General features: G+C 42.6%; 1 protein-coding gene across 1 annotated transcript; it reads right to left on the bottom strand.

Annotated features, from left to right (window-relative positions):
- XRCC2 (X-ray repair cross complementing 2) lies at positions 2,251-26,552 on the bottom strand. The gene is made up of 3 exons (XM_018046666.1): positions 26,428-26,552; positions 13,719-13,800; positions 2,251-4,989 (listed from the first exon to the last, which is right to left on the bottom strand). The coding sequence occupies exons 1-3, from the start codon at positions 26,464-26,466 to the stop codon at positions 4,268-4,270; spliced, it is 843 nt and encodes a 280-aa protein (XP_017902155.1). The 5' UTR covers positions 26,467-26,552; the 3' UTR covers positions 2,251-4,267.

Genomic DNA, 27,620 nt, shown 5'->3' with positions numbered 1-27,620 from the left:
GTGCAGCACATCTATAACCGGATTTACCTCCACCCCAGTATTCTGGGCTTATTTGTCCTATCCGCCTTTTCTCCTGTGTTTGTTCAAATTTTGTTTTCTCCTTTGTTCCAACATATACTACTAGAGCATATATTAATTTTACAGGCAGCTCTTCAAATTGTCAAGTTAAAACTTAAGTCTACAGTTGGCCCATCTTTACTTTCCTTCAGAGTAATACAAGCTATTTAGACTGATGCAATTTCAGTTACCCACCTTACACGTACTAGGCTTATAGGCAAGGGGATAGCTAGAATGTTTATATTGTTTTTTCCTCCCATAAATTAGACATTGTTTTACACTGTCAATATTTCTTTAGATTTGCTCAAGGACTAATTACACTATCAATATTTCTTTAGATTTGCTCAAGGACTTTTTTCTCTACTCACTATTACTTCTTACATTTCAGACTTTGGGATAACACTCTTCCTCCACGAAGTCCACCTTTTAGAAGCTCCTTTACTGAGGCAATTTTTATGGTAAATTCTTAGTTTCTGTTCATCTGAAAATGTCTGTTTCATCCTCATTCTTAGGTAATCCATATAGAAGACTAGTCTGCATCGAAGTTTTCTGGAATGACATTAATGATCCAGCATTTGAGAGTTGAAAGCAGAAAGGAAGGGGCAAGGTAAGCAGTATATGGATTTTTGTATAGCATTTATCAGGTGAATGTCTGAAATGTCTTTCAAACACATTTTTTGAAAACTAGATTCTCACAGTGATCTTCATATGGACTACTTTACGACCCCCTTTTCTCTTTTAAACAAGGAAATGGAATAAATACCCTAAGTTCTGTACTCCCTCATCCCCGTTACTCTCCTGCTTCTACCCAGCATCGCGTGATCTGCCATCTGGGACTCGGGATGTGCTGCTTCCTTCTTTTTTTTTTTTAACAAGTATTCATTTTTCTAGTGTTCAAGAAATCCCACCGGTATAATTTTTAGTTTAAAAGAATTTTTTATTAACCAGGGTTCTTAATTCCTTCCAACATGTCAGATAACAAATCTTTTTAAGATAACTAAGTCTTTGGTCTGACACATTAATATATAATTGATAATTTAAGTTAATAATAAAAGTTCATTATTTTTTAATCATGTTCCTGAAGAATAAGTTATAAATCTGTGAATAACAGTCCATGAAATTAGCACTTCATTTATACAGAGGAGAAACGGAAACTCCTATCACAGTCAAGGCCAGAGTCCTGCTAAGAATTGCTGAGTTTTTCATAAACGTGTGTAACACACATCCAGAGCTTGATAACGAAGGTAACAGAATTTTCACATCTCAACAGCTAAAAGGAGAAGTCCTCTCCAGTGGAGCAAGAGACTGTCACTCTTATTGATCACACACTCTTACAGGGAGGAAAAATAAGCATATTCCCCCAACATACAAATATTTATAGATTAAGGGGAACTAAAGAGCCTCTTGATGAAAGTGAAAGAGAGTGAAAAAGTTGGCTTAAAGCTCAACATTCAGAAATCCAGAGAGATGATATGGGGTGGGAGCGGGGAGGGGGGTTCATGTTTGGGAACTCATGTACACCCATGGTGGATTCATGTCAATGTACGGCAAAACCAATAAAGTAAAATAAAGTAAAAATAAAAATTAATAAAAAAATAATTATTTTCTATTAAACTCTGGAAAAAAAAAAGAAAACTAAGATCATGGCATCTGGTCCCATCACCTCATGGGAAATAGATGGGGAAACAGTGTCAGACTTTATTTTTGGGGGCTCCAAAATCACTGCAGATGGTGATTGCAGCCATGAAATTAAAAGATGCTTACTCCTTGGAAGGAAAGTTATGACCAACCTAGATAGCATATTCAAAAGCAGAGACATTACCTTGCCAACAAAGGTCCATCCAGTTAAGGCTATGGTTTTCCCAGTGGTCATGTATGGATGTGAGTTGGACTGTGAAGAACTGAGCGCCAAAGAATCGATGCTTTTGAACTGTGGTGTTGGAGAAGATTCTTGAGAGTCCCTTGGACTGCAAGGAGATCCAACCAGTCCATTCAAAAGGAGATCAGTCCTGGGTGCTCATTGGAAGGACTGATGCTAAAGCTGAAACTCCAATACTTTGGCCACCTCATGTGAAGAGTTCTCATTGGAAAAGACCCTGATGCTGGGAGGGATTGGGGGCAGGAGAAGGGGACGACAGAGGACGAGACAGCTGGATGGCATCACCGACTCGATGGACATTGTGTCTGAGTAAACTCTGGGAGATGGTGATGGACAGGGAGGTCTGGCGTGTTGCGATTCGTGGGGCTGCAAAGAGTCAGACGTGACTGAGCGACTGAACTGAACTTACGTATAACATGTACTGCATGTAATAAAATACACAAGAATATAAAATGAAAAAGGAACTGTGGATAAAATATGGTAATAAAGTATATTAATAGCAAAATAAATTTATTGAGGGCACACAGGTAAGTGGGTGTAGATGACACTAATGTGATCTGATGTAATTTAACTTAAAAATTAGAATGCCATTATTTTTAAGTCCATAATGTGGCTGAATAGCCTGATGACTTATTGCCTGCCGACAGTTTGGTTCCCCCTCAACTCACAACAAAAGCAGTCCCTAGACAAGGATTTTGTTTTTTAGGGAGAGAATCCCATGAGGCCGCATGAGAGTGGGGAAGTGAGAGGAAAGGGTGGAAGGTAAGAAACAGTGAGAGAATGAGGCGATGGCTCCTACAGGGGCCGCCTGAGAAATACCTTGGTTCTCACCGAGGCGTGAGGAGTTACCAACCTACCATGAGCTGGCCCTCACTGGTAAGGACTGCCCCGCCTGGCCCACATGCCGCCCAGCAGGCTCTGTGTCCAGACAATACTCACAGAAGTCGCTGGGTTTCGGAACTGCAGGTTCCCCAAAGCTGGAGGGGCTGCAGGTACAGACAGCATATGCTGCATCTGCTATGCCTGCATTATGAAAATGATCTTTTAAGCCCTTACAGAGCAGCTTTGTTAGGTAAGTGAACATACAGTTAATTTTAACTGAACAGCTTACATTTAAATGATTACACCCTTGAGAACACCTGAGTCCATTGTTCTTTCCACTTTTCCTACAGGATACCTCAAAAATACAAGTGACATAAGGCAATATGATACACGGGTTGAATGAGCGACAGGGTCAATCCGAATATCAAGTATTGATGACTCAATCCTTTCTTAGATTAGAATCTACGAATCAAGGTTCTAAATTTTTCTTGCTCCTTCACCACAGGCTACCTCGTGTGCCCCTGGAGATGCATGCCAGGGGCCATTTATGGTGCTTTCTGGCCATTACTGGACCAAGGGATATAAAGCCTTGTCCAGCTCTCAGCTGGCAGCGTTTCAATTCCTTTCAGGGTATGTCTGACCTATTCTAAATGGGTAAGAAAACACAAGTAATGTGCAATTATACTATAGTTTTAGCATTTGTCTCTTACTTAACAAAGGTAGGAGGAGAAAGCGGTGATAGGACCAGATGGCTGGATGCCATCATGGACTCAATGGACACAAGTTTGAGCAAACTCCGGGAGATGGTGAAGGACAGGGAAGCCTGGCGTGCTGCAGTCCGTGAGGTCACAAACAGTTGAATATGACTGAGCAACTGAACAACAACAAACAACAAGTTACTTAACAAGAAAGATGAAAATTTCAACCTTCACAGAATTCTCTGAATGGGTATCTCATTTCCCCGTGATTTTACAATTATACAGAAACCCAACCACTGTGTCCTGGGATTCAGTATAACAGATCAGAATGCTTTGACTTCCCGTAGTCTTGGGTGTGAACGGCAGATTGGGTAGGCTCCTTGCTTTCATCCCCTTTACAGAAATAACAGCTCCATAGAAACATTTTCCAAGTTCACAGCTTCTTAAAGGAGTTACATATGAAAAATCAGAAAGGCGTTTCAACTTTCCTAAACAAGTATTTAACTGAGTTCCAGAAATGTGACACAAAGTTAGAAAACTCCATTTTATTTGGACTGAAATGTGTATCTTATGTATTTAGTTTTAAAACACTTAATATAGTTTAACTATTATTATTATCACTCTAAATAATCTTCAACAACCCAGGAACAGAACAGTCTCAGGTTCCAGTTTAAGAACTCCATTCTGTGTAGAAATGTGGTTATGTTAGATTCCCTTAGAGTTTAAAATTTTAGAATCAAATCATTTTAGCCTATTAAACACTTTTTAAAACTTCCATAACATCTGACCAAAGACTGTTTTAAGATACACATCAACAAAACTCAACACCACTTTCTCCAATAGTAAAAAAGTGTTTTTTTAAATTGTTACTTTTTAAATGACGTGAAACTAAAGAAAACTGGTTGCCGGCTTTAGAATCATTTTGTTTGGAGAAGAGGATTCTACGCTTCACTACCTGCTGCCACGCCTTACAGAGATAGGGCCTATAGTCCACATCCACGTCACCCGGGCGATTAAAGGCACAGGACGGCCCTTCCTCCGGGTTTGAGGCTTTCTGCATTATACTTTGCGTTGTTGCAAAGAGAACCAAGCGATACTCGTTTACAAGCTTCTCTAAGAGCTGAGAGCACTTCTTCAGAGTCGACTCCTGTAAGTTAACACTTTCTCCTCCGTTTGCGCGGTCTATCCAATAAAAAGCTGACAGGCTATCCAAAATCAAAAGGCAGACAGAAGGATGACTGCAGAGCATGGTTTGCAGCGAGCACAGGGTGAGGAGTAACTGGGTGCTACCACCGCAGTACAGCAGAAACAATCGGCCAAGGCAGCGGCGCACTGTTTCTTCAGAGCTCTGGGACAGCCGATGCTCCAGGACCGTAACCAGCCGGAGCATATCAAAGTGGTAATCTGTATCAATAAACACGACTTCTACTTCCAGTCCCCCTTCCGATTTTGGGAGTATACATCGTGCTGTCAGATGATAAAGCATTTCTGTTTTTCCTGTTCCCTCTGCACCATGAAATTCAAGAATATCACCTGTGTAAAATTTAAACCGTCAGTCAGAATGCAGCAGCACAATAATGACAGGATACGAAATGAAGTCGGCAAAAAATGTTTTTTATAAAGACATTTATGGAAATTTTCTCTTTTGAAAGAAAATCTAAACCCATTTGCCAAAAGGAATTTGTATACGCAAATACAAATAAAGAAATTAAACGTAAATCATTACATTTTACCTCTGAAAAAGGTGTTGGTTGTTAATCAGCACCAAGAAAATTTGACAAACAAGATGAGATGGTTGAAATGGGCCTATGGGCATCTCCTGGAGATGAGTTACAGCACTGCGAATAAACTGCCTTAGACCAAGCATCTTTTAAAAAGATACTGACTACTGGTACACATTTCTCGTCATTAATTACCCAATATCCAGTTTCTCCCTTTTCTTTAAGTGTAAAACCCCACTTTCGGGGGAAAAGCAATGTGCACAGCTTAAAAGCGATTTTCCCAGTCTTCCTTGCAAAGAGGCCACCAGATCCCACAGTGTAGCCACAGGTGGACGTTTGCTGGGGATTCCCAGTTGTGCTGGCCTGACACGGGCGCCACTTCTGCTCTGCTGCTCCCTTCTCAGAGGTGACAGCTATCTGGAAACAGCGAGGACGACAGGTACACACTGCAGAGGGGAGGCCCCGAGGAGGATGGAGCAGGAAGACTGGAGGTGCCCAGGACGTGGATGACAATACAGAACCCTGCACACCAGCCATGCACAGCCTGCCTCCACACCGACATGAAGAACGTAAGTAATGAGGCTGGGCTTCCATTATGTGCAGCTGAAACACTCCCTAACAAGGGCTTCCCAAAGTGGCTGGCCTTCTGGGTGGAAGGGCTCTTGACTGTGCAATTTCACGCACACAGGTAGTAGGGCCCACAGCCCTCAGGCCCTGAGTGCCAACTGCATCCCCGGGGGAAACACCTTGCACGTTTCCATACTGCCTTTAGTTACCATGTGCTGTATGAATCCCGCTCGACACTGTTTCGTTGAAGTGACACCTGCATTGTGAGTTATTTTCCGAGCATTGTAAGTCAGGGTCAACTACTCCAAAGACTCAAATCTCTTTCTTGGCAGGTTCAAGTAAGTCTTGTTTATTGAGGACAGCACAAATGAAACACCTGGGGAAACTGTCCTGCCGCCAGACTTTCAAAATCCACTCAAAATGGGCTTTTCCATTCTTGTCTATTTGCCATTCACTTTACGGCTAAACAGTGTAACTGGAAACACCATGTTAAAAAGGCAGTTTCTTAGGTTCTGACCCGACTACAAGGTCTGTCTGAGAGTCCAGTTACTTTATTTCCTGTTATTACTAACAAACCATTGTATGTTGGAACACTCACAAATAATCTGTAAGAAATCTAGCAATCTGCCACCATACCATATTTAAGTAGTATAAAACTTCAGCCAAATTTTACTATAATCTTATATACAATTTGCAATTCAAATTTTTAATTAAAAAGATTCCCCTCGCCCCCATTCCCAAGATTTCAGCCTCAGAGAGTAAAATTATCTTCACATTAACAATTGTTCAAGGATGCTCTTATGGTGACTAAAATTATATTCAGTTATATTCAACCCAGAAGTTCAGGTTACTCCCTCCTACCATATAGCTAAGGAAGAACTAAGTGGAAATCCTCCCCATACCCCCAAATAAAGTCTTTTACTGCCCTATATTATAGAAAGAGAATAAGCTATATCACTAGATGAAGGAACATTAACATTGAGCCAATAGTAATAGGGAAGGAAAGGTGAAAACACAGCTTAGCAAGGTTAATGGGAAAGTGGCTGTGAGGACGCAGCGGGCCACGCAGAGGCGTGGTGGGGAGACAACAAGCAGACCACACACATGCGCCTCTTTTTCCTGCAAGTCGGCCCACAAGGCTGAGGAGCAGCCGTCAATGTTTCCACAGGGCTTTCCAGCTGAAAAAGGGAATCCTAATAACACTCAGAGGTAGGAAAAGCTAACTTGATCATCGATCATCATTACATTTACAAGGTATGTCATTTCTGACGATTTACTTGATAGATTTCGTGTTCACTACTTTAAGGTAGGAACTTGAATACTCTATCCTTAGTGCAGAGTACAGTATCTTTTGAATGCATTTCATCGAATTCTTTTCTTCTTAAGAACGTCTTGAAAGAAATCTACAAAATGAAAATGTAAGTTCTCATTCCATGCAGAAAGTCAATTTTGGAACACAGCATTTTGAAAGGGAGCAGGTGTGGTAGGGCGGCGCAGGTGGGGTGTGGCTTTGGTTAGCAGAGTGGGCAGGTGTGAAGGCCACTGACCAAGGCGTGGAATGAGGGGCCAACACCAGAGATAAGCCAGGACAGGAGCCAACGGTTCAGGGCTGGTTCAGCCCCCGCCAGCTGCCCCTGGGCCAAGTGTGCTGACGCTTTGTTTCTATTAAGTCTTTGGCCTCCTTCACTTACTCAGAAGGTAAGGGGAAACCTAGCGTAGTGACTTAAAAGTTCTCAAAGACAGGCTTGGAAGTACCATGTAAAGAAAGAAAAAAACAAAACTGAGTAGAGAGTTTTAATCCACATATCACGTAAATATTCTAACAAGAATTTAGCTTTCAAAATGGTACGTTAAGATGTTTCTCTAGGTGTCAAAAATAAATATATCCTATGGCTACTAGGATTCAAGATTCATGACGGTAATAAGAAAGAGAGTAATTTAGGAATAAGCTACATAGAAATGGAGAACAGAAAACTCTTTAGGGAAGTGGGAGTGAACCTAAGACAGAGGCCGAAACTCAATTCTCAGGACACACCCACACAGTTAGAGGAGCCAGCATGAAGGCAGGTACAACAGAAATTTCTTAGGGACAGTACTAAATAATAGTAAATGCAGCAGCAAAGTTCTAAAAATGAAAAAACAGCCGGGGAGAGGTGAGGAACAGATCGCCAGCCTGTCCTGGATAGTAACCTGACAGCAGTAAATGTACGGTCTGCAAAAGCACCTTTAACACAAACATCATTTTATGAGCCAAACTTTAAAACAGAGATGCTCAGTCTGCAACAGCACCAGAGGGAGCAGTCACTGTCTTTAGAGAAGAGCAGGATGGAAATCAGCCTGGAGGAAGGGAGGCACACATGAGGAACCGGAAAAATAATGGTTTAGGCTCCTTTAAAGAGTAAAAATTCAACAGCAATTTCATGTGGCTGGAGAGTCAAATGAAGATAAGGTAAGATAAATGTAACATATTCTGAGGCAACAGAGGAGGGACTCAGCAGGGAGCTAGAAACCCAAGATATTGGTGAGAGGGTAACTGTGAGACCTCTCCGGATGTTTTCTGGAGTTCTCAGAACAGAGGGAAAATGAAAACTTTGCTAAGTGTTTTCTTGGATAGAGTGGTGGGGCTCATAAACATTTTTTCAGCGTAATTCAAAAGAGTAAGGCTTTGAGTGCATTCTCCTACAAGATCTAACGAGGCTTTCTAAACCCATGCATTAACTGAGACCAGCCGGTGTGGTGTGAATATGGATTCTTCATAGCCCTGGTTCAGCATGAATGAAACTGAGGCAAAGTTTAAGGCTGTGTAAGAGACTATTAGGTAGGTAGAAGCACTCTTCCCCTTTTACAGATTAGTAGCAAAGTGAGGGGGAAAAGGGCATTTCTAACAACCGGGTAAGTAAAATCTGCCAACTTGGAAATTAAAGATGAATATGATCATTAACTTCTTGAACTAGATTCTCTACAAATATGTTTGTTTAATGATGAACTGAAATAAATTTCATTGATGTTTATAAACATTTACTACCTAATCATAAGATCAAAAATAATATTCAAACATAATGTTCTATAGGGAGACATGGTCCTTTTAACTGCATCTGAAACACTATCTCATAAGTTTCTGTGAGCTGTTAAGAGAAATCTTGCCCTAGTCCAGTCAAATTACTGAGTATGACAACTGGTAGTTAAAGAAAAAACCCAAACCAAAAAAAAAAAAAAAAAATCACCTCTACAGTTTGACAGTTGACAAGTTAAACTAAACCAGAAAATCTGGATGGTTTGGCCTTGATAGTTACCATCACAAATAGAATGCTGTAAGGGGTTTGGGTAGCAGATTGTCAGAGTGAGTTTATGAATCTAAAGAGCCTTCAAAATAAGGAAAAGAGAGAAAAGCCAAAAAATACATCCTCTAGGTACCAACTTACTTCCTTGGTGGCTCAGACAGTAAAGAATCTACCTGCAATGCAGGAGACCTGGGTTTGATTTCTGGGTTGGGAAGATCCCATGGAGGAGGGCATGGCAACTCCCTCCAGTATTCTTGCCAGGAGAATCCCATGGGCAGAGGAGCCTGACAGGCCACGGTCCAGGGGGTCTCAAAGAGTCAGACACGACTGAGCAATCATATAACAAGCGCGCTGAATTTGCAGAGCAATCACTATCGTACTGAAGAGATAATGAGTTTGCATATGGTCCTGAATAACTACTATCCAGAAAAAGCATTAAAAACGTTTCACAACAGTATTGGAGATGCTTGTAACCCCTCAATCTCTTACTGCTTCAAAATGAACTTCCCTGTAGCACTTTCTGTTAAAGTGCTGTTGTTGATAAATAACCCTTATAATCCTGGTCTTATGTCTGCTGTTGCTCTCAAGAGTATTCATCTAATCAGGTATTTTTTTCATCGAACTAGTTTTATAGCTCTAAGATCTATCATAATTTTAAGTAAACTTTTTTGTTAGTGACGGAACATAATGGTGTTTTTTAAAGTTTCTATACACATAACATTCAAATGTATAAGCTGTGCTTCGAATCCATGTTTTAATGTCAGTTCCATAAGGTTCAATGTAATAATATCCTTTCTGATAGACTAAAAAGATAGTTGAATCTTTTGTCTAATATGTTTGATCAAAATTTGTCATTTATTATTGACAGTTTAGAATTTTTTTGACTAACACATATGCTCTATAGGAAATACTAAAAGGAGTCCTTCAGGAAGCATAAAAGGATAGCAGTAGACAGTAACTTAATTCCAAATGAGCAAATAAGGAACACAGGTAAATATAACTATATAGGTAAATGTAAGAGTTATGTGTGTTTTATAGTTGTAATTATTTTTCATCTGATTTAAGAAACAACTGCATTAAGTAATTTTAATGATTTTAACTAAGCAAAATTTTAAGTGTGAAGGGCATATACTGTATAAATGCATAATTTATAACAGCAAGAGGAAGGGGACAGGAATGGAGCTACGATAGCAAAGAGTTTTTACAAAAAATATAGAAATTAAGGTGGTATGTAACCCATACTAGACTGTTATAAATTAAGATGTTGACTGTGATCCTGAGGGTGATCATGAGGTAACTAATGCAAAAAAGGTAAAAATAATGACAAGGAATTAAAATTATACTAGAAAATATCTACTTAACACACAGTGAAAGTGTCAGTTGCTCAGTCGGGTCTATTTTTTCTTTTTTTTGTGTCCAACTCTTTGAGAACCCCATGGATGGCAGCCGACCAGATTCCATGGAATTCTCCAGGCAAGAATACTGGAGTGGGCTGCCATGCTCTTCTTCAGGTGATCTTCCTGCGTTGGGGATCGAACCCAGGTATCCTGAACTGCAGGCAGATTCTTTACCATGTGAGCCACCACTGACGCCCATTCAACACAGAAGAAGAGAGTAAAGGATGAACAGAGGAACAAAAGAGATGCAGGACACGTATGAGCAGACAGCAGGATGGCACCCATAGACCCCGTCTTAACTAGTAACAAACGGACTAAACAGTCCAAACAAAAGGCAGAGGCTGACAAAAGGGAATAAAGAAACATGAGCCAACTACAGGCTGTCTACAGCGGGCATACTTTACAACCCAAGTCACAAGGTTGATACTAAAAGGACAGAAGATGAAATACTATGCAAGCGTAACCAAGAGAGACTAGAAGCGGCTAGCCCGTCACCAGACAGAATACGTCTCCAGAACTTTATCACCTCCCCAAACTGAAAATCTGTACCCAGTAAACAATTCTCTCTTCCCTCCCCAGCCCCTGGAAACCACCATTCCACTTTCTGTTTCTATGGATCTGACTATTTTAGACTCCCCATATAATACAGGGGATTCAGGAAGTATTTTTCTTTTTGTGACTGGCTTATTTCACTAAGCATGTCCTCAAGATTCATTCATGTTGTAGCATATGTTAGAATTTCTTTCCTTTTGAAGGCTGAATAATATTCCATTCTATGTACAGACCACCTTTGTTTAAATCCATTCATCTGTTGATGAGCACTTGGGTTGCTTTCATCTCTGGGCAATTACTGTGAATAGTGCTGCTATGAACACAGGTATGCAAATAATACCTGTTCAATACCCTGCTTTTGATTCTTTTCAACTGTATGCCCAGAAGTACAATGGTAGTTCTATATTTTACTTTTTGAGGGACCCTCAAACTGTTTTCCATAATGGCTGCACCATTATGACCCCATTTTTATGATCCTAACATTTTATGATCCCATCAATAGTGCACAATGGTACTAATCTGCTCACCGCCTCACCAACACTTGTGAGTTTGTTATGACAGTAGCCATCTTAAAGGGTGTGAGATGACAAAGAGAAACATTTTAAAATGATTAATAAGTCAACTCATTGATAAGCTATAATAATGATAATAAACCTACATGTGTCCAATACTACATGAAACCCACAAAAACTGACAGGGAGAAACAGACAATTCACCAATAGTTGGAGACTAAAAGACTAAAATATCCAACTTTCAATAACGGACAGAACAACTAGACAGGAGATCAGCAAGGAAAAGGATACTTGAACAACACTAAAAACCAACTAGAACTAAGAGACACCAATAAAACGCTTGGCCCAGCCACAGCGGAGTATACATTCTTCTCAAGCACACATGGGACATTCTCCAGGATGGACCATATGCTTGGCCAGAAAACACAGCTCAATAAATTTAAACAGACTGAAATCACAGAAGTATGTTCTCTGATCAGAAAATAATGAAAACAGGAATCAGTTACAATGATACCAAAAGCCCTAAATCTTTTCGACCCTGGAGGCAATGGCTTCTTAGCTTTGATACCAAAGACAAGAGCGAGAAAAACTGGATAAATTGGTGGACTTCATCAAAATTAGTAACTTTGTGCCTTAATGGAGAAAAGAAACTACAAAATAGGAGGAAATATCTGCACATCACATATTTAATAAAGGCTTGTAGCTAAAATATATAAAAGACTCACCTCAATAATAAAAACACAGCCCAATTTTATAAATAGGCAAAAGATCTGATATTTCCCCAAGTTACACACACAAATTGCCAAAAAGCACATGCAAAGATGCTTAACACCATTAGCCATTAGGGAAATGTAAATCAAAACCACAATGAGGTATCACTTCATTCTCACTGGGAAGGCTATAATCAAAAAGACAGACAATAGCTGTTTGCAGGATCTGGGCAAACTGGAACCAGTACACACTTCACTGACGGTGACAGGTAAAGTGTGGGTTTCCCAGCAGGCGCTTTAGACAACAGCCTGGAAATTTTGCCAAAGGTTAAACACAGAGCTACCATACAACCCAGCAGCTCCTCTCGTAGGTATTACCCAAGAAAACTGAAAATATTTCTCTAGAGAAAAACTTGTACACAAGATGATCATAGTAGCATTCTTCTTAATAACCAAAAAGTAGAAACCACCCAAACAGCCACCAACTGATGAATGGATACAACAGAACATTAGTCAACAAAAAGGAACAAACTACTTGATGCGTGCTACAGTATAATAAATCTTGAAAATATGAAGCAAAGTAGACATCAGTGACAAAAGACCATATACTGGATGGTTCCAACGGCATGAAATGTCCAGAAAAGGCACATCACTGAAGCAGAAAGTAGATTAATGAGTGCCTGGAGCTAAGGGACATGAGAGGAACTGAGGAGCGGCTACCAACAGGCATGGGTGTCTTTTGGGGGTGAAGAAAATGTTCTAGAACTGCCTGCGCCAACAGACGCATAAGTGCAAACTGTACACTTGAGCGGGTGAACTGCATCCCTTTAAAGACTATTACACTGGGAAAGAAAACACACACACACACATCTAAGCACACCACCTTCTTTTTCCAGTTTTCCCTAGTGGAGAAGTGTTAGTAGAATAAGCGGGTATCATTTTCCCTATTGTAAAAATATTCACAGAACTACCAAGTACCTAAGAACCTTCCTGTGATCCTCAAACTTGTAAGGAAACAATAAGCAACAAACTCCCACAATTACTGTGCTGGGATAAGAGAGGTTGTTTACACGGAAGACTTACTGAAGGTAAACCAGCTCCATCTCAGCTGGCAGACAACGAAGGCTAAAAAGCGAGCGGCCATCATCACTGTCCCAGTTTTTAATTTCACGTTTAATCTATGTAGGCTCTTGCTAGAAGTGTGAGTGTATATATGAATGCGTGTGTGTGGGTGTGTTAGTTGCTCAGTCGTATCCAACTCTTTGCAACCCCATGGTCTGTAGCTCACAGGCTCCTCTGTCTATGGAATTCTCCCAGACAAGAATACTGCAGTGGATTGCCTTTCCCTTCTCCAGGGGATCTTACCAACCCATGGGTCGAACCTGGGTCTCCCACATTGCAAGCAGATTCTTTACCATCGGAGCCACCAGGGAAACCCATATATGAATATATGTGGGGGGAAAACTTGTTTTATAAAACTTAATTTATGACACTATATTTTGGATTGAGACTGTGTTTTTACCATGCACAGGTGACTCTTCATCAGCAAACAGATGTGGTTCTATTTCTTTCAAGGAACTTCTACCTTCCAGTCGGGCAAGGAGCTTGCAAAAGGCAGGAAAAAAAGAGAGAGAAGGAAAATTTATTATCTAAAAATTTAAAATTTAACACACACACATCCTACAAATCAATATTTATACAATTTACCAAAAGTCTGTAAGAAACTTTTCATCAGCATTTTGAGGATTTGGAGGAAATTATGAAATAGAAAATATAATTTAGCAGAGAAGTTGTGTTCATTTACCCAGAATATACTTTATTTTTTACATACCAAGTACTCTTGGTATAAAATGAGTCTCTGCCTTCAAAGAAGCCGATAGCATAGTTGGGGACACAGAATCAAACTAACTGCACAGTATTTACCTTCCTTACTTGCTATAATTACCTTTCTCAATATGCCCACCACACCTGTCACACAGGTATCAACTTTCGTCTGTTCATTATATTGCCAGCTCCTTATCTGGTGGAGGGGATGGGAAGGGAAGGGACAATGGAGAAAAACTCTCCCTGAGAAGCTCCAAATACTTGAATCTGTGAACAGGGCACATAGGCAGGCATAGCTGGCAGATGCAACATCAGCCAAGATTAAAAGGTTATAAACAGCTGTGTGTAGGTAAACCGTAAGGAGATCTGAAATGCCAGAGCTTGCGGCACAGAACAGGTAGGACGTAACGAAGTCCTAAAGAACAGAAGTCAGATCACAAAAGATCTTGGATGTCACCTTTATGAGTTTGCTCTCTCGTTTGTAGATTAGAGCAAGGGGTTTTCAGAAGCAATGAATAGACTTCCCTGGTTTTCCAGTGGTTAAGAATCCGCCTGCCAACGCAGGAGACATGGGTTCGATCCCATGTCTGGGAAGATCCCACATGCCGGGGAGCAACTCGGCACAGTTACTGAGCCTGCTCGCCTTAAAGCCTGTGCTCTGCCATGAGAGAAGCCTACACACTGCAGTGAAGAGCAGCCCCACTCAGTACAACTGGAGAAAGTCCGTGCACTGCAACAAAGACCCAGCACAGCCAAAAATAAATCATAAGTTTAAAAAAAAAGAAGCAATTTACAACAGTTAAGAGTAGACAGAAGCTGACCCACTAGATCTCTGGGCTTGAGGTTTCTCATCGGTAAAAGGAAGAAAAAAACAGTATTTCCTTCATAAGACTGCCAAGGATTCAACGTGTTCCAAGAGAAACTGATGCCTAGAGTGGTGGGGTGAGGGGCTGGAGGCAGCTCAGCCTCAGTTATTGGTGGGCTGACTATATCCACACGACAAAGCCCCATGAAGACTCTGGACACCAAAGCCCAGGTGAGCTTCCTCGGCCGGCACACTGTCCTCGCTGTCGCTGGGAAAAGCTAGCACTGACCACCCTCCACCAGGACAGGACAACTGGAGGCTCCCTGTTCGGAATTCTGGATCTTGTCCCACTGTATCTCTTCCCTGGGCTGATTTCAATGTTTCCTTTTGCTGCAGTAAACTATAAGCGTGACTAAGCTTTCAGTGTATTCTGTAAGTCCTTCCAGCAAATCACTAAACCTGAAGGTAGCTTTGGGAACCGCCAAACATGCAATTAATGTCTGAATGAGAGAGGGGGTGAGGACCTGAAACTCTGGAGTCTTGGGGACTTCTCCCAACTTCACACACAAAGAAAGCACTTCTGCTGCAAACCGAAACGCAGTGAGTTTTCTCTAGGAAAGGCACTTGTGTGATTATCTGAGATGGGTACTTTTTCACAAAACACTTTTATTTGAAGAATGACTTACAAATTATGATTACACAAACTTCGGTATCTGTCAGACATCTTATTGAAAATGAAGAAAGTGAGCCTACCACTTTAAGGAAAAGTAACTGACAGTATTTGCTGCCAATGATAAAATGTGAATTTTGGAAAACTTTTATCTACTACTGAGAGCTTGACAGCATCCCGATACTTAAGGTACTGGTGAAATCACTGGTGATTTTAACAAATGTGATTTTGGGGGGCTAATTATTTAACAAATGTGTAAATACTTGGAAGATCTACATAACTCAGTGAACCACCACTTCCAAATGACCAATCACTGAGTAAAATTCACTCTCGGACAGTTTAAAGTTACGATAAATCAATGAACTGTAATATATGAAAAGTCTACTGACATAATTTCATATTCTACAATGCAATTAACTTCACTACTTGTCAAGTTTTGGTATACTGTCAAGGAAGAATATCCACAATTGTCCGAAAATACTCCTCCCTTTTCCAACTCTGTAAGAGCCGAGATGATCTTCACAAACTTTAACCAGAACAACATATAGTAATAGATTAGATACAGAAGGAGAGATGAGAACCCAGTTAATTTCACTCTTCACTACATTTTTTGTTTAGGAAAACATAGCTATTTTCATAATAATACTTACACAAATAGGCAATATTAACAACGTATACAAGTCATCTGATGGGATGAAGCATCTTCCAAACCCAAGTAGAAAATACCCTAAATATTTGGCATAAACCTGACCATTACATAAATTTAAGTGAATGATGCCCAGATTTGAGGAGTTGAAAGAAGCAAGGTGTAATCAACCTAGAGCTTCAGAACGGCAAAAAGTAAGTTAAGCCAAGGTACAAGGAATCCAACTAAGTTCTGCTTGACAGGACAGTTTAAATTCCTTTAGGGAAGATGACCACGTCAGGCAAACAGAGTTTGGTGATGGCAGCTATTAAGATAATTATTTCTCTTGATTCTCTAAGCAACCTTTCTGAGCCCAAATTTCCTAATTGGGAAAGAATACACGGAGGACACAATCTTCATCTATTTGGCACTTGAGCTAAAATTGTAAATGAACAGTTTTGGTATTTGGTTTGCAAATCAGTATCTGCCAGGTTTTATCATCATAACAACACCTATCTAAGAACAGCTACCGTCTGTACTTGCTGCGGTATCAGCGGTACATGACTTACATACATTGTCTCTTTTAGCTGTTCCACTGACTCTATTTGTTGTCACTCTGCCTTCAGACGAGAAGATAAGCCAGGATTCCACCGGGACCTCTGGCTCCCAAAGCCTGGAGCTCCTCCCCTGCGCTGCAAAGCCTCAGAGTCTGTATCACTGAGTCGGACAAAAATTTGAGTGCAGGGACAACAGTTTTTGGATTTCCTCAGCTGAAGGTCAAAACAGTCTAAGGTCCTGTCTAAACAATTACCTGGTCTCTCTCAACCATCTCTCGTAACACACCCTAACATCACAAGGATCCCCAAATGTTTTCTTTCAACAGCACAATCAACACTGGAGCAACACTACAAAGGGGGTAATACTTAATTATACAAATATCCATTGGTAAATACTCCAGTTTAATATTTCCAGTAAAGAATCCAGTGAATAAGTTGCTGGGCTTACACAGATACAACAGACAGTTCCTATCCTCAAAGAATTGAATGGGGCAGAGTCAAAGGGTTCAAGAATTCAAGAAAGTATTGGAGGTGCTATAACAGAAATGACATGGGGCTCTGTGAAGGCACTGAAAAGGCACAGTGGATTCTAATCAGTGTGAGAGGCTACTTTAATTTTGAAAGCGATTCAGCATATAGTTCTTTCAGGCACATACAAAATGTTCACTGATAGAGAAATGTCCTTTCCCTATACTCTAATATACTGTAAGGCCCAGGCTACTGAATGAATGAAAACTCTATACATTCTTGAGGTCCACCTCCTTCCAGAAAGCTATTCCTATACTTCAGAACACGTTACCAGTCTCCCTCATCTGGACCTAAGAGCTTAAAGGAGAGGGCTCTATCTTGGCTCACCACCAATTCCAAAATGCTTTACATCTGGCACAAACTTAGTAGCTGCTTGTTAAGATGAAGGTAAACAGGGCACAGGTAGGTAGAACTGGGCAAAGGCTGGAGTAAAGGGATCCTTAAGCTATACAAATTTTCCTATGTTTGGACCATCTATGCAAAGTTCTACAAAAGTCCATGAGTATTCTTAGTTATTGCTAAAGTTATTAATAGTCATTAACAAGAGTCTGTTTTACAGGCAATCATATACCTTCAAGGTATATGTTTATTATATATGCTTATTAAGTAGAATGCGTATCGTAAAGATGCTTTCGAGCATCATTTTATCTTTATGGAGAAGCTTACACTAGAGCAGGAAGGGGAGCTTAAAGATCGAATTACCAGGAATGAGTGGTATCAAGGCAGACATGCATATGTAGTTGTCTTTGGATAAAGGCTCATTTCCCCTGACCTTTTGTGATGAAATGTTTGCAGATGGGCCCAGCAGCAAGGTTTCAAACCAGTTATGTGTGAAAGTCCATCTACACTCTAAACCAAATATTCACCCCCCTGCCCTATAACAAGCTTGGACTTCCATCTACAAACTGAATACAATTTTTAGTAGTTTTCCTGCATATACAATATATAGAGGAAATTCACTCCAGGCAAACATGTGCAACTATAATAACAGAGTTTCCCAGGTGGCTCAGCGATAAAGAATCCACCAGTCCATGCAGGGGATGCAGGTTGGACCCCTGGGTCAGGAAGAGCCCCTGGAGAAGAAATGGCAACCCACTCCAGTGTTCTTGCCTGGGAAATCCCATGGACTGGTGGGCTATAGTCCACGTGATTGCAGAGTCAAACAGACTTAGTAACTAAACAACACATAACATAAAGAGACAAGCTGGAACATGTAGGAAGGCAAGGAAACAGCATCTATGTTAATATGTATGTGATCAATGCAAAATTTGGCCCTTATCATGGAGTCCCTTTAATCAGAGGACTAATTGTTTTCATTTATGAAATCAGGCTCTTCTGCTACTTAGAAAATTCAACTGCCCTTCGGGGCAGAGTACTAGGCCTGGCTCTTCAATAAAGCTTTTGTCTAAATTACATGGAAAAGACAGCTGTTACTCAGATATTAAATAGTACAAAAGCTCAACATTCAGAAAATGAAGATCATGGCATCCAGTCCCATCACTTCATGGCAAATAGATGGGGAAACAGTGGAAACAATGTCAGACTTTATTTTTTTGGGCTCCAAAATCACCACAGATGGTGACTGCAGCCATGAAATTAAAAGACGCTTACTCCTTGGAAGAAAAGTTATGACCAACCTAGATAGCATATTCAAAAGCAGGGACATTACTTTGCCGACTAAGGTTCATCTAGTCAAGGCTATGGTTTTTCCAGTAGTCACGTATGGATGTGAGAGTTGGACTGTGAAGAAGGCTGAGCGCCGAAGAATTGATGCATTTGAACTGTGGTGTTGGAGAAGACTCTTGAGAGTTCCTTGGACTGCAAGGAGATCCAACCAGTCCATTCTAAAGATCAGCCCTGGGATTTCTTTGGAAGGAATGATGCTAAAGCTGAAACTCCAGTACTTTGGCCACCTCATACGAAGAGTTGACTCATTGGAAAAGACTTTGATGCTGGGAGGGATTGGGGGCAGAAGGAGAAGGGGACGACAGAGGATGAGATGGCTGGATGGCATCACTGACTCGATGGACCTGAGTCTGAGTGAAGTCCGGGAGTTGATGATGGACAGGGAGGCCTGGCGTGCTGCGATTCATGGAGTTGCAAAGAGTAAGACACGACTGAGCGACTGAACTGAAATAGTACAATTCCATTGTTTCTAGTATATTCCCTGAGAGTTATTGCCTTTCACTAATGTGAAAGCAATTAAAGCAATTATAAGAAAAGTATATTGAAAGTCAGGGGAAAATTACTATATGTACTTAAGCAGCATTAATTTCTAGCAAAATAAAGACTAAATTTTAATTTATGACATTCCACAAATTAGTAATTTCATTAAATGCACAGTGAAGTTTTCACTAGGAAGTTATTATCAGACTGTGCTTCAAAATTTCACTTAGAAAAATCAACTATACATAAGACCTCAGAGATAACAAAGCATAGACTCAAAACTGCAGAACCTTAACACTGGAGAACACTCCCTCCCCTGGCCTCCTGCCCCGTTTGTGAGGGACTCTGCTGGAGAAACATGTGAGGTGTATTCTCCTATCCTCTTGTTCTCTCTTCCCCAGGGAAGGAGGGATTTTCCTACTGGATTATTTTAGACATGCACTGATCAGCCTGTTACGGGGTCCTGACAGCTTGTCTGCAGGAAGTGCACCTTCTGCCTTTCTAGTCTAGGAGGGGTGCTTAGAAATGAGCATTTGGCAACATGCAACCTTGAGAAAAGCACTCTTACTGGAAGATGGAGACAGAAGCCAGATGTTGTTTAGTAGCTAAGTTGTGTCCTGCTCTTGCGACCCCATGGATTGCAGCCCACCAGGCACCTCTGTCCATGGGATTTCCCAGGCAAGAACACTGGAGTGGGTTGCCATTTCCTTCTCCAGGGGATCTTTCTAGCCTAGGGACCAAAGCTGTGTCTCCAGCATTGCACAGGTATTCTTTACTGAGTTACTGGGGAAGACCTACTGAGCACCTACAGTGAGCTAAATACTGTTCTAAACACTGAGACTTAAAGGAATAAACAGAGAATATCTGCAATCATGATTCTTAAATGGCAGGGGTGGGAGGTGGGAAGACAACACATGTACAGTGTAAGATGTCAGATGTAAGTGTTCAGAGGAAGAAACAGGTAAGTGGAATAAAGATTAACAGTAGGAAGGGCACTTCCCAGGTGGCTCAGTGGTTAGGAACCTGCCTGCCGATGCAGGGGACATGGGTTCAGCCCTCAGCCTGAAAAGACCCCACATGCTGCAGGACAACTGAGCCTGTGCGCCTCCACTACCGAGCCTGAGCTCTAGGGCCGGTGAGCCGCAGCTACTGAGGCCTGCACGCTCCAGGGCCCACGCACTGCTGACAGACAGCAGCCCCCACTCGCCCCCACTAGAGAAAGCCCGCACAATGCCACGAAGACCCAGTGTAGCCATAAAGAAATCTTAAAAAACCAACAGTAGAAAGGACCTCCTCATACAAGTTGGCTTGTGAACAGAAACGATGCAAGTGTGGAAGTGAGCCGTGTCACCTTCTGAGGGAGAATTATCTAGGCAGACTCCACAGGAAGTGCAAAGGCTCTGAGGCCGAGGCAGATCTGGTACATTCAAGGAAGAGCAAGAACAGTGAGTCTGAAGAAGACTGAGGGAGAGGAGGTCACAAAGGCAGGAGAGGAGAGCTGAGGTTATCGGTGGGGCTGAAGGACAAATCACAGTTTGCAAATCATGTAAGAAACAGGATTCCAGGTTCTACTATGAATGATACAGGAACCTCTGGAAAGCTCTGGGCAGTAGAGTCTGCTTCTGTTTTGAACGGAGCATCGTGGATACTACGTGGAAAATACATTAGAGGAAGTGTGAACAGGGTGGAGCGGAGGCCAGTCAGGAGGTCACTGCAGTCAAGCAGGTAATGGTCACCAGGAAGAGGAACGGCTGCAGGAAAGGTAGTGAAATGTGGTCAAACCCATGAAAACACATTGACGGCACAGATGACAGGACGCACTCATGAATGTGGGCTGACAGGAGGGGGAAACGCACATTCAAGCATGACGTCAAGGGGTTTGGCTTGAACAAAAGGTAGAAAAAAATCCACCATTTAACAAGATAGGGAAGGCAGAGGAGGGAGCAGGCTGGGGCTGGGTGTACATGTGTGGTGGTACACCAAGGCTTCAGTTTGGGGCAAGGCTTCTCCTATTTTCATCCAGGAGTCAATCATGATGAACATGTTAAGTGTGGGAGGCCTATTAGACATCCATGTGGGTATCAAGAAGGTACTAGAACATGTGTGGCTAGAATTCAGGCATAAGATTGGAATTGATACCAGGTATTTTGTAGAGACAAAGTGAATTAGCTAGGAAAGCACAGGTAGATTGAGAGTCCACTTGAAGTTGATGGTTATAAATTTAAAAATGAAATCAGTCAGCCTGGTTGTGATTTTCTCTAGCAATATCCAGCTGAGTTGGTAGACAGTAAACAGTAGGAAGTAGACAGCTAGGTATAACCATGAGTTCAGTCATGTCCGACTCTTTGTGACCCCATGAACTGCAGCACGCCAGGCTTCCCTGTCCTTCACTAACTCCTGCAGCTTGCTCAAACTCATGTCCATTGAGTTGGTGATGCCATCCAACCATCTAATCCTCTGTCGCCCCCTTCTCCTCCTGCCCCCAATCCCTCCCAGCATCAGGGTCTTTTTCCAAGGAGTCAGTTCTTTGCATCAGGTGGCCAAAGTATTGGAGTTTCAGCTTCAACATCAGTCCTTCCAATGAACACCCAGGACTGATCTCCTTTAGGATGGACTGGTTGGATCTCCTTGCAGTCCAAGGGACTCTCAAGAGTCTTCTCCAACACCACAGTTCAAAAGCATCAATTCTTCAGTGTTCAGCTTTCTTTATAGTCCAACTCTCACATCCATACATGACTACTGGAAAAACCATAGCCTTGACTAGACGGACCTTTGTTGGCCAAGTAATGTCTCTGCCTTTGTAGGTTAGGATGTAAAAAGACAAGGAAGTTGAAAGTACTCACAATGGAGGAACGGTAATGCTGGAGCACTGCTTCTGTTCTGGGCAAGAAGGGATGAAAAGAGAGAAGGGGACAGATGTCGTTCTATCACTGCAAGACCAAATATTATTTAATAAACACTACCTGTCTTATGTAATATTTGCCTCCTGTGGCTCCACATGGGTTCACAACCTAGGCTTCAAGGCTCACCGAAGTGGCCCTCCTATGCGTCACAGCATGGTGGGGGGTGTTGTTTGGCACACTAGCCCTCTTGTGCCTCTTTGACTGCCAGCAACAGCCAGGTATGGGCCCGACGCTCCAGCACCATCCATTTTCAGGGCTAGTTGATTCGGCAGGTGAGTTGAACCTTTTCTAAGAAAAGAAAACCAGGGGATTTCCAGGTGGACCAATGGTTATGATTCTGCACTGTCACTGCCAAGGGCACAGGTCAATACCTGGTTACAGAACTAAGATCCCGTGTGCAGCACAGTGCAGCCAAAATGTAAAGAAAACCAGGCATTACTATTAATATTTATCAAGTGTGTACTGTGCAGGGAATACTGTGCTTAGTGGAAGGATATGCAGAAATATAAGGACTCACCTTCTAGAAGTACAGCTGAAAGGGAACTGAGAATTTATCATCTATCACCCTCACCTTACAGCTAGAAGCCAAGGTTTAATATATGTGCTCAGCCGTGTCCCACTTTTTGCAGCCCCATGGACTGTAGCCCACCAGGCTCCTCTGTCTGCAGGATTTTCCAGGGAAGAATACTGGAGTGAGTTGCCATTTCCCCCTCCATGGGATCTTCCTGACCCGGGGATAGAACCCCCATTCTTAGGTCTCCTGAGTTGGTAGGCAGATTCTTTATCACTAGCGCCACCTGCGAAGCCCCAAGGTTTAATAACTTATACAAAATCTCTCAGCTTGCTGCCGGCAGAGCCAAGACTAGAATCAAGATCCAGCACTCTCCATCTCAGCCTCCAAAACAATGACATTAGGAAATTTCTGGCAGGGAATTCCCTAGTGGTCTAGTGGTTCGTGTACTTCACTTTCACTGCGGTGGCCTGGGTTCAATAACTGGTTGGAAAACCGTCCCACATGCTGAGCAGAGCAGCCAAAACATCAAAAGAAAAAAAAAAAAGAGAGAGAGAGAGAGAATTTCTGGGAAACGTCACAAAAATCCACCTTGTATGCATACTAATTGCTTTAGTCATGTTCAACTTTTTGCGACCCTATGGACTATAGCCCTACAGACTCCTCTGTCCATGGGATTCTCCAGGCAAGGATACTGGAGTGGGTTGCCATTTCCTCCTCCAGGGGATTTTCCCCACCCAGGGCGCGAACCCTCATTGGCAGACGGGTTCTTTACCACTAGCACCACCTTTGGGACATGATAATTGGGGTAGAGACGTTTCCAACTTTTCACTTCATACTACTGGAATTTTCTGCCATAAGCATGTACTACTTTAATAATAAATACAATAGAAACTATCATAATAAAATTAAAAGAGAAGAAAGAGTATATTGTACATGTCAACCAAAACTGGACAGTGAATTTTTTTATCCACCGGTTACTTTTATACTTAACAAATACTGGCATTTTTGAGAAAACTCAACATATATCACTACTTAACAACTATATGCAAATACAGCCACTTGGTGGGTGGTACCAAAATATTGCCAAAAATCTTTTCTAATGTTCAGAGGAATATAAAAGTAAAAATACCATTGCTACTGTTTAAAAGTAAGGTAAAGAACAGACTATCTACCATAAATTGCATTCCAAGGTGTGTCTTCTTTAAATCAAGGGCTCACTATGTAAGTTTTCCACTTGCTCTCTCGCCTACTAGAAATTGCACCCCTGGAATCTGCTTAAAAAAAAATCCTCTTTGCAACTTTTGTGTTTTTTTAAGACCCTGTATGAAATGTCTTTTGCCTCCTAGTCACAAGATGTAGGGAACGTTAGCTATTTTATAATATGGCTATTCTTGTGAATTAAAAATTTAAAGTAGCTTATTTCAGTTTCTTGCGATAGTCTGTGACCTCAGATATCTTCCTCAACACAGTGACTCCAAGAAGTTCGTGTAGTAGACTAATGTACAAAGAAAAGAAACAGAATCCAAATAAATTAAACAATGGCCACAGGGTGCCCAGCAATTAAGAAAAAAGAGGCTTGTTTAGTTGGTTTTGTTGACAAAAAGGAAAAAGAATAAAGAAGCATCCTCCCCACCCCCATCCGCTCTGTACTCCAAAGTAATTCTAGTAAGGCAATCTTGCTGAGGATCGCCTGGCAGGCAGACGATGTGATGCATTTTTTGTTCAGTGATTTGACTGCACTGGGTTCTCAGTTTTCAGATACTAGCCTTGTTCTGACTGCAAAAGTCATCTGAGTTTAACCTGGGATTCAAATTATCATTTCAGTCAGTGAGCTTGTAGCTGTAGGAGTTCTTACAGGGAGAGGCGCCTCTACTCTAAAGGAGCAAGGGTTGGCAAACTATGGCCAGCAGGCCAAATCTTGATGTTTTAAAAAAAAAAGGTTGGGACTTCCCTGGTTGCTTAGTGATAAAAAATCTGCCTGCCAATGCAGGAGACGTGGGTTCCATCCCTGGTCCAGCAAGACCTCACAGGCCGTGGAGCAACTAAGCCTGCGTCACAACTATCACGCCTGTGCTCTAGAGCCTGGGGACCACAATTACAAAGCCCACTTGCCACAGCCACCTAAGCCTGCTGTGCGGTACAGGCCGCGCTCCCGACAACAGAAACCTCCGCACCACAACGAGAGAGCAGCCCCCACTTGCCACAACTACAGAAGGCTGGTACAGCAATGAAGACCTGGCACCAAAAATAAGATCCCCCAAAAGAACAAAAGGTTTATTGGAACAGAGCCACACTCATTTGTTTACACGTCTCTGCCTTCACATTAAACAGCAGAGCTGAGCAGTCCCGACAGACGGAATGGCCCGCAAAACCTAAATACAGACTATCTGGGCCCCGCGCAGAAAGCTTGCTCATCAGTTCAGGGCACTGCTACCCACCCTCCCTCCTCTATAAAAGATCCTCCATAACCTGCACTGCCTACTTCTCAGGGCTGACCTCCCAACACTGTGTCTCCACTAGCTTTGTTTGGATTCAACTACAAAGAACTACCTGCACTTCCCCTAAATCAAGCGAGCATAAACGTGAAAGTCGCTTGGTCGCGTCGGATTCTTTGCGACCCCATGGGCTATACAGTCGATGGAATTCTCCAGACCACAATACTGGAGTGTAGCCTTTCCCTTCTCCAGGGGATCTTCCCAACCCAGGGATCGAACCCAGGTCTCCTGCATTACAGGCGGATTCTTTACCAGCTGAGCCACCAGGGAAGCCCAAAAAGACTGGAGTGGGTAGCCTATCCTTTCTCCAGGGGATCTTCCCGACCCAGGAATCGAACCCGGGGTCTCCTGCAATGCAGGTGGGTTCTTTACCAACTGAGCTATCAGGGAAACCCAAAGGCAGAACCCACATACTTCCAACTCCCTGCCCCACGTCACCCCTTCCGTGCCAAGTCACCTTCAAAAGGTCCCTGAAACTTCAGCTGTCGCCTCCTCCTCCCAGTTAAGTCTTCCAGGTTGCCCAAGGCCCTGTAATTTGCGGTCGGCCTCCCTTCTCAGTTCTGCAATAGCGGAAGCTGTTTCCTGCTTCTGACTCTAGATCTTGCACCCGCGGCGGACACATACTAAGTGCTTGGTCCTTGCTGGTTCAATTCCTGAATAAATCCTTGCAGGCCTCACACAGCTTGTGCGGCCCTGGATATTTAGGCTGGATATATATATTGTAATAGCGAGAGCAGGACACCATAAGCAAAGACGTACAGAAGGCGAAGGTGGTGCCACCTACTCAGACACCCCTGTTCTAGAAAAATCTAGGAACGCTCAGCCGGGCGACACCCTACTTTTCTTAGCCTCTCCTGCACACCGTGTTTGACTGCCGTGCACAGGTTCGGCCCATAACGCTAGAGACTAGACAGCTCCGACTTTACACCCAGTCGTGTACGCAGTGAGCCCTCTGAGGGCCCCAGGTCTCCGGGGGACGCAAGTTTGGGGGACGGGGCACCAGGGTCGCCGGCGTCCGGGCCCCGCGCGCCTCCTCCTTCTCCTGAGGGCCCGGGCCTCCCACGCCCTCTGGCCTCCCGCGGCCTCCCGCGCCCGCCCGTGGCCCTGTTCTCGTCTCCCTGGCTTTCACCCCGGCGCCTCTCACCTCCGTCCCAGATTCAGCCCTATGGAAGTCACTACACATCTCCCCGGAGGCTCGGAGCACCGGCCACTCAACCTTCCCGCCTGCAGCGCCATTTACCGCCCGGCGTCTTCCCCTCAGCCAGTCAGAGACGCTGACCCCTTGACCCCGGAGTGGGCATGCGCACTGCGCCCAGCCTCTGCTGGGAGCCGGCGGGCATGCGCAGTAGGGCGTTCGAGCTTGCAGGTTCACTGACGTCAGACCCGCGTCTCCTAGGAGACTGGGAGACAGCTTGGGGGTTTATTCTCTCGGAAACTTCAATATGCTTTTGTTAAGTAAAACTAGCAGCGTGTGCGTGTGGTTCATGGTTGACTCTGAAAAAAAGTACATTAAATTTAAACGAATTTTTTAAAATATATCAAGCCGACAGATTTATCGAGTTCATTTTGGAGGCAGAAAAATTATATTAATAAGTTGTTATCAAATGTCTATGCGTTAAGATGAATATTAGATGAGATTATAAAATGGATGGATTTGAGTATTTGCTATTCTCCAGACCTTGTGCGGAGTCTTGGGAACAGAACAAAGAATAAGATACGTGTCTGAATGGAGTTATTCTCGGACTTGCCTCGTGGCTCAGCTGGTAAAGAATCCGCCTGCGATTCGAGAGGTCTGAGTTGGATCCCTGGGTTGGGAAATACCCTGGAGAAGGGAACGGCTACCCACTCCAGTAATTCTGGCCTGGAAAATTCCATGGACTGTACAGATCATGGGGTCGCAAAGAGTCCCGACACGACGGAGCGACTTCCACTTTCACTGAATGAAGTTTATAGCATAGTAACGTCATTTATTCCAATGTCTCCTTTAAAAAGTCACTTTCCAATAGCTGTATCTGTTGTTTGGTTGGGCAAAACTTTGAAGTTGGTACTCTCCATTCTCTTAATCTTATCCTTACACTTGCAGCTGTGTAATTAAGAAATGATTTTATAACAGTAACGATAGTTAATATTTACAGTGCCAGGCACTGTCCTAAGGGCTTTAATATATAATAACTGATTTAACTGGTTCCAGATAGGAAAAGGAGTACGTCAAGGCTGTATATTGTCACCCTGCTTATTTAACTTCTATGTAGAGTCCATCATGAGAAACGCTGGACTGGAAGAAACACAAGCTGGAATCAAGATTGCCGGGAGAAATATCAATAACCTCAGGTATGC

The sequence above is a fragment of the Capra hircus genome, chromosome 4, assembly GCF_001704415.2.
Source record: "Capra hircus breed San Clemente chromosome 4, ASM170441v1, whole genome shotgun sequence".
Lineage (NCBI taxonomy): Eukaryota > Metazoa > Chordata > Mammalia > Artiodactyla > Bovidae > Capra > Capra hircus.
The sequence above is the reverse complement of the archived record's forward strand: the minus strand, read 5'-3'. Positions and strand labels throughout refer to the sequence as shown.

Excerpts from the sequence above, each read along its gene's own strand:
- XRCC2 (XM_018046666.1), bottom strand. The coding sequence starts at position 26,466 with ATGTGTAGTGACTTCCATAGGGCTGAATCTGGGACGGAG. Across the intron at positions 13,801-26,427 it reads GGGCTGAATCTGGGACGGAG|CTCCTTGCCCGACTGGAAGG; the intron begins GTGAGAGGCGCC and ends GCCTTTTGCAAG. Across the intron at positions 4,990-13,718 it reads TGAAGAGTCACCTGTGCATG|GTGATATTCTTGAATTTCAT; the intron begins GTAAAAACACAG and ends AATTTTACACAG.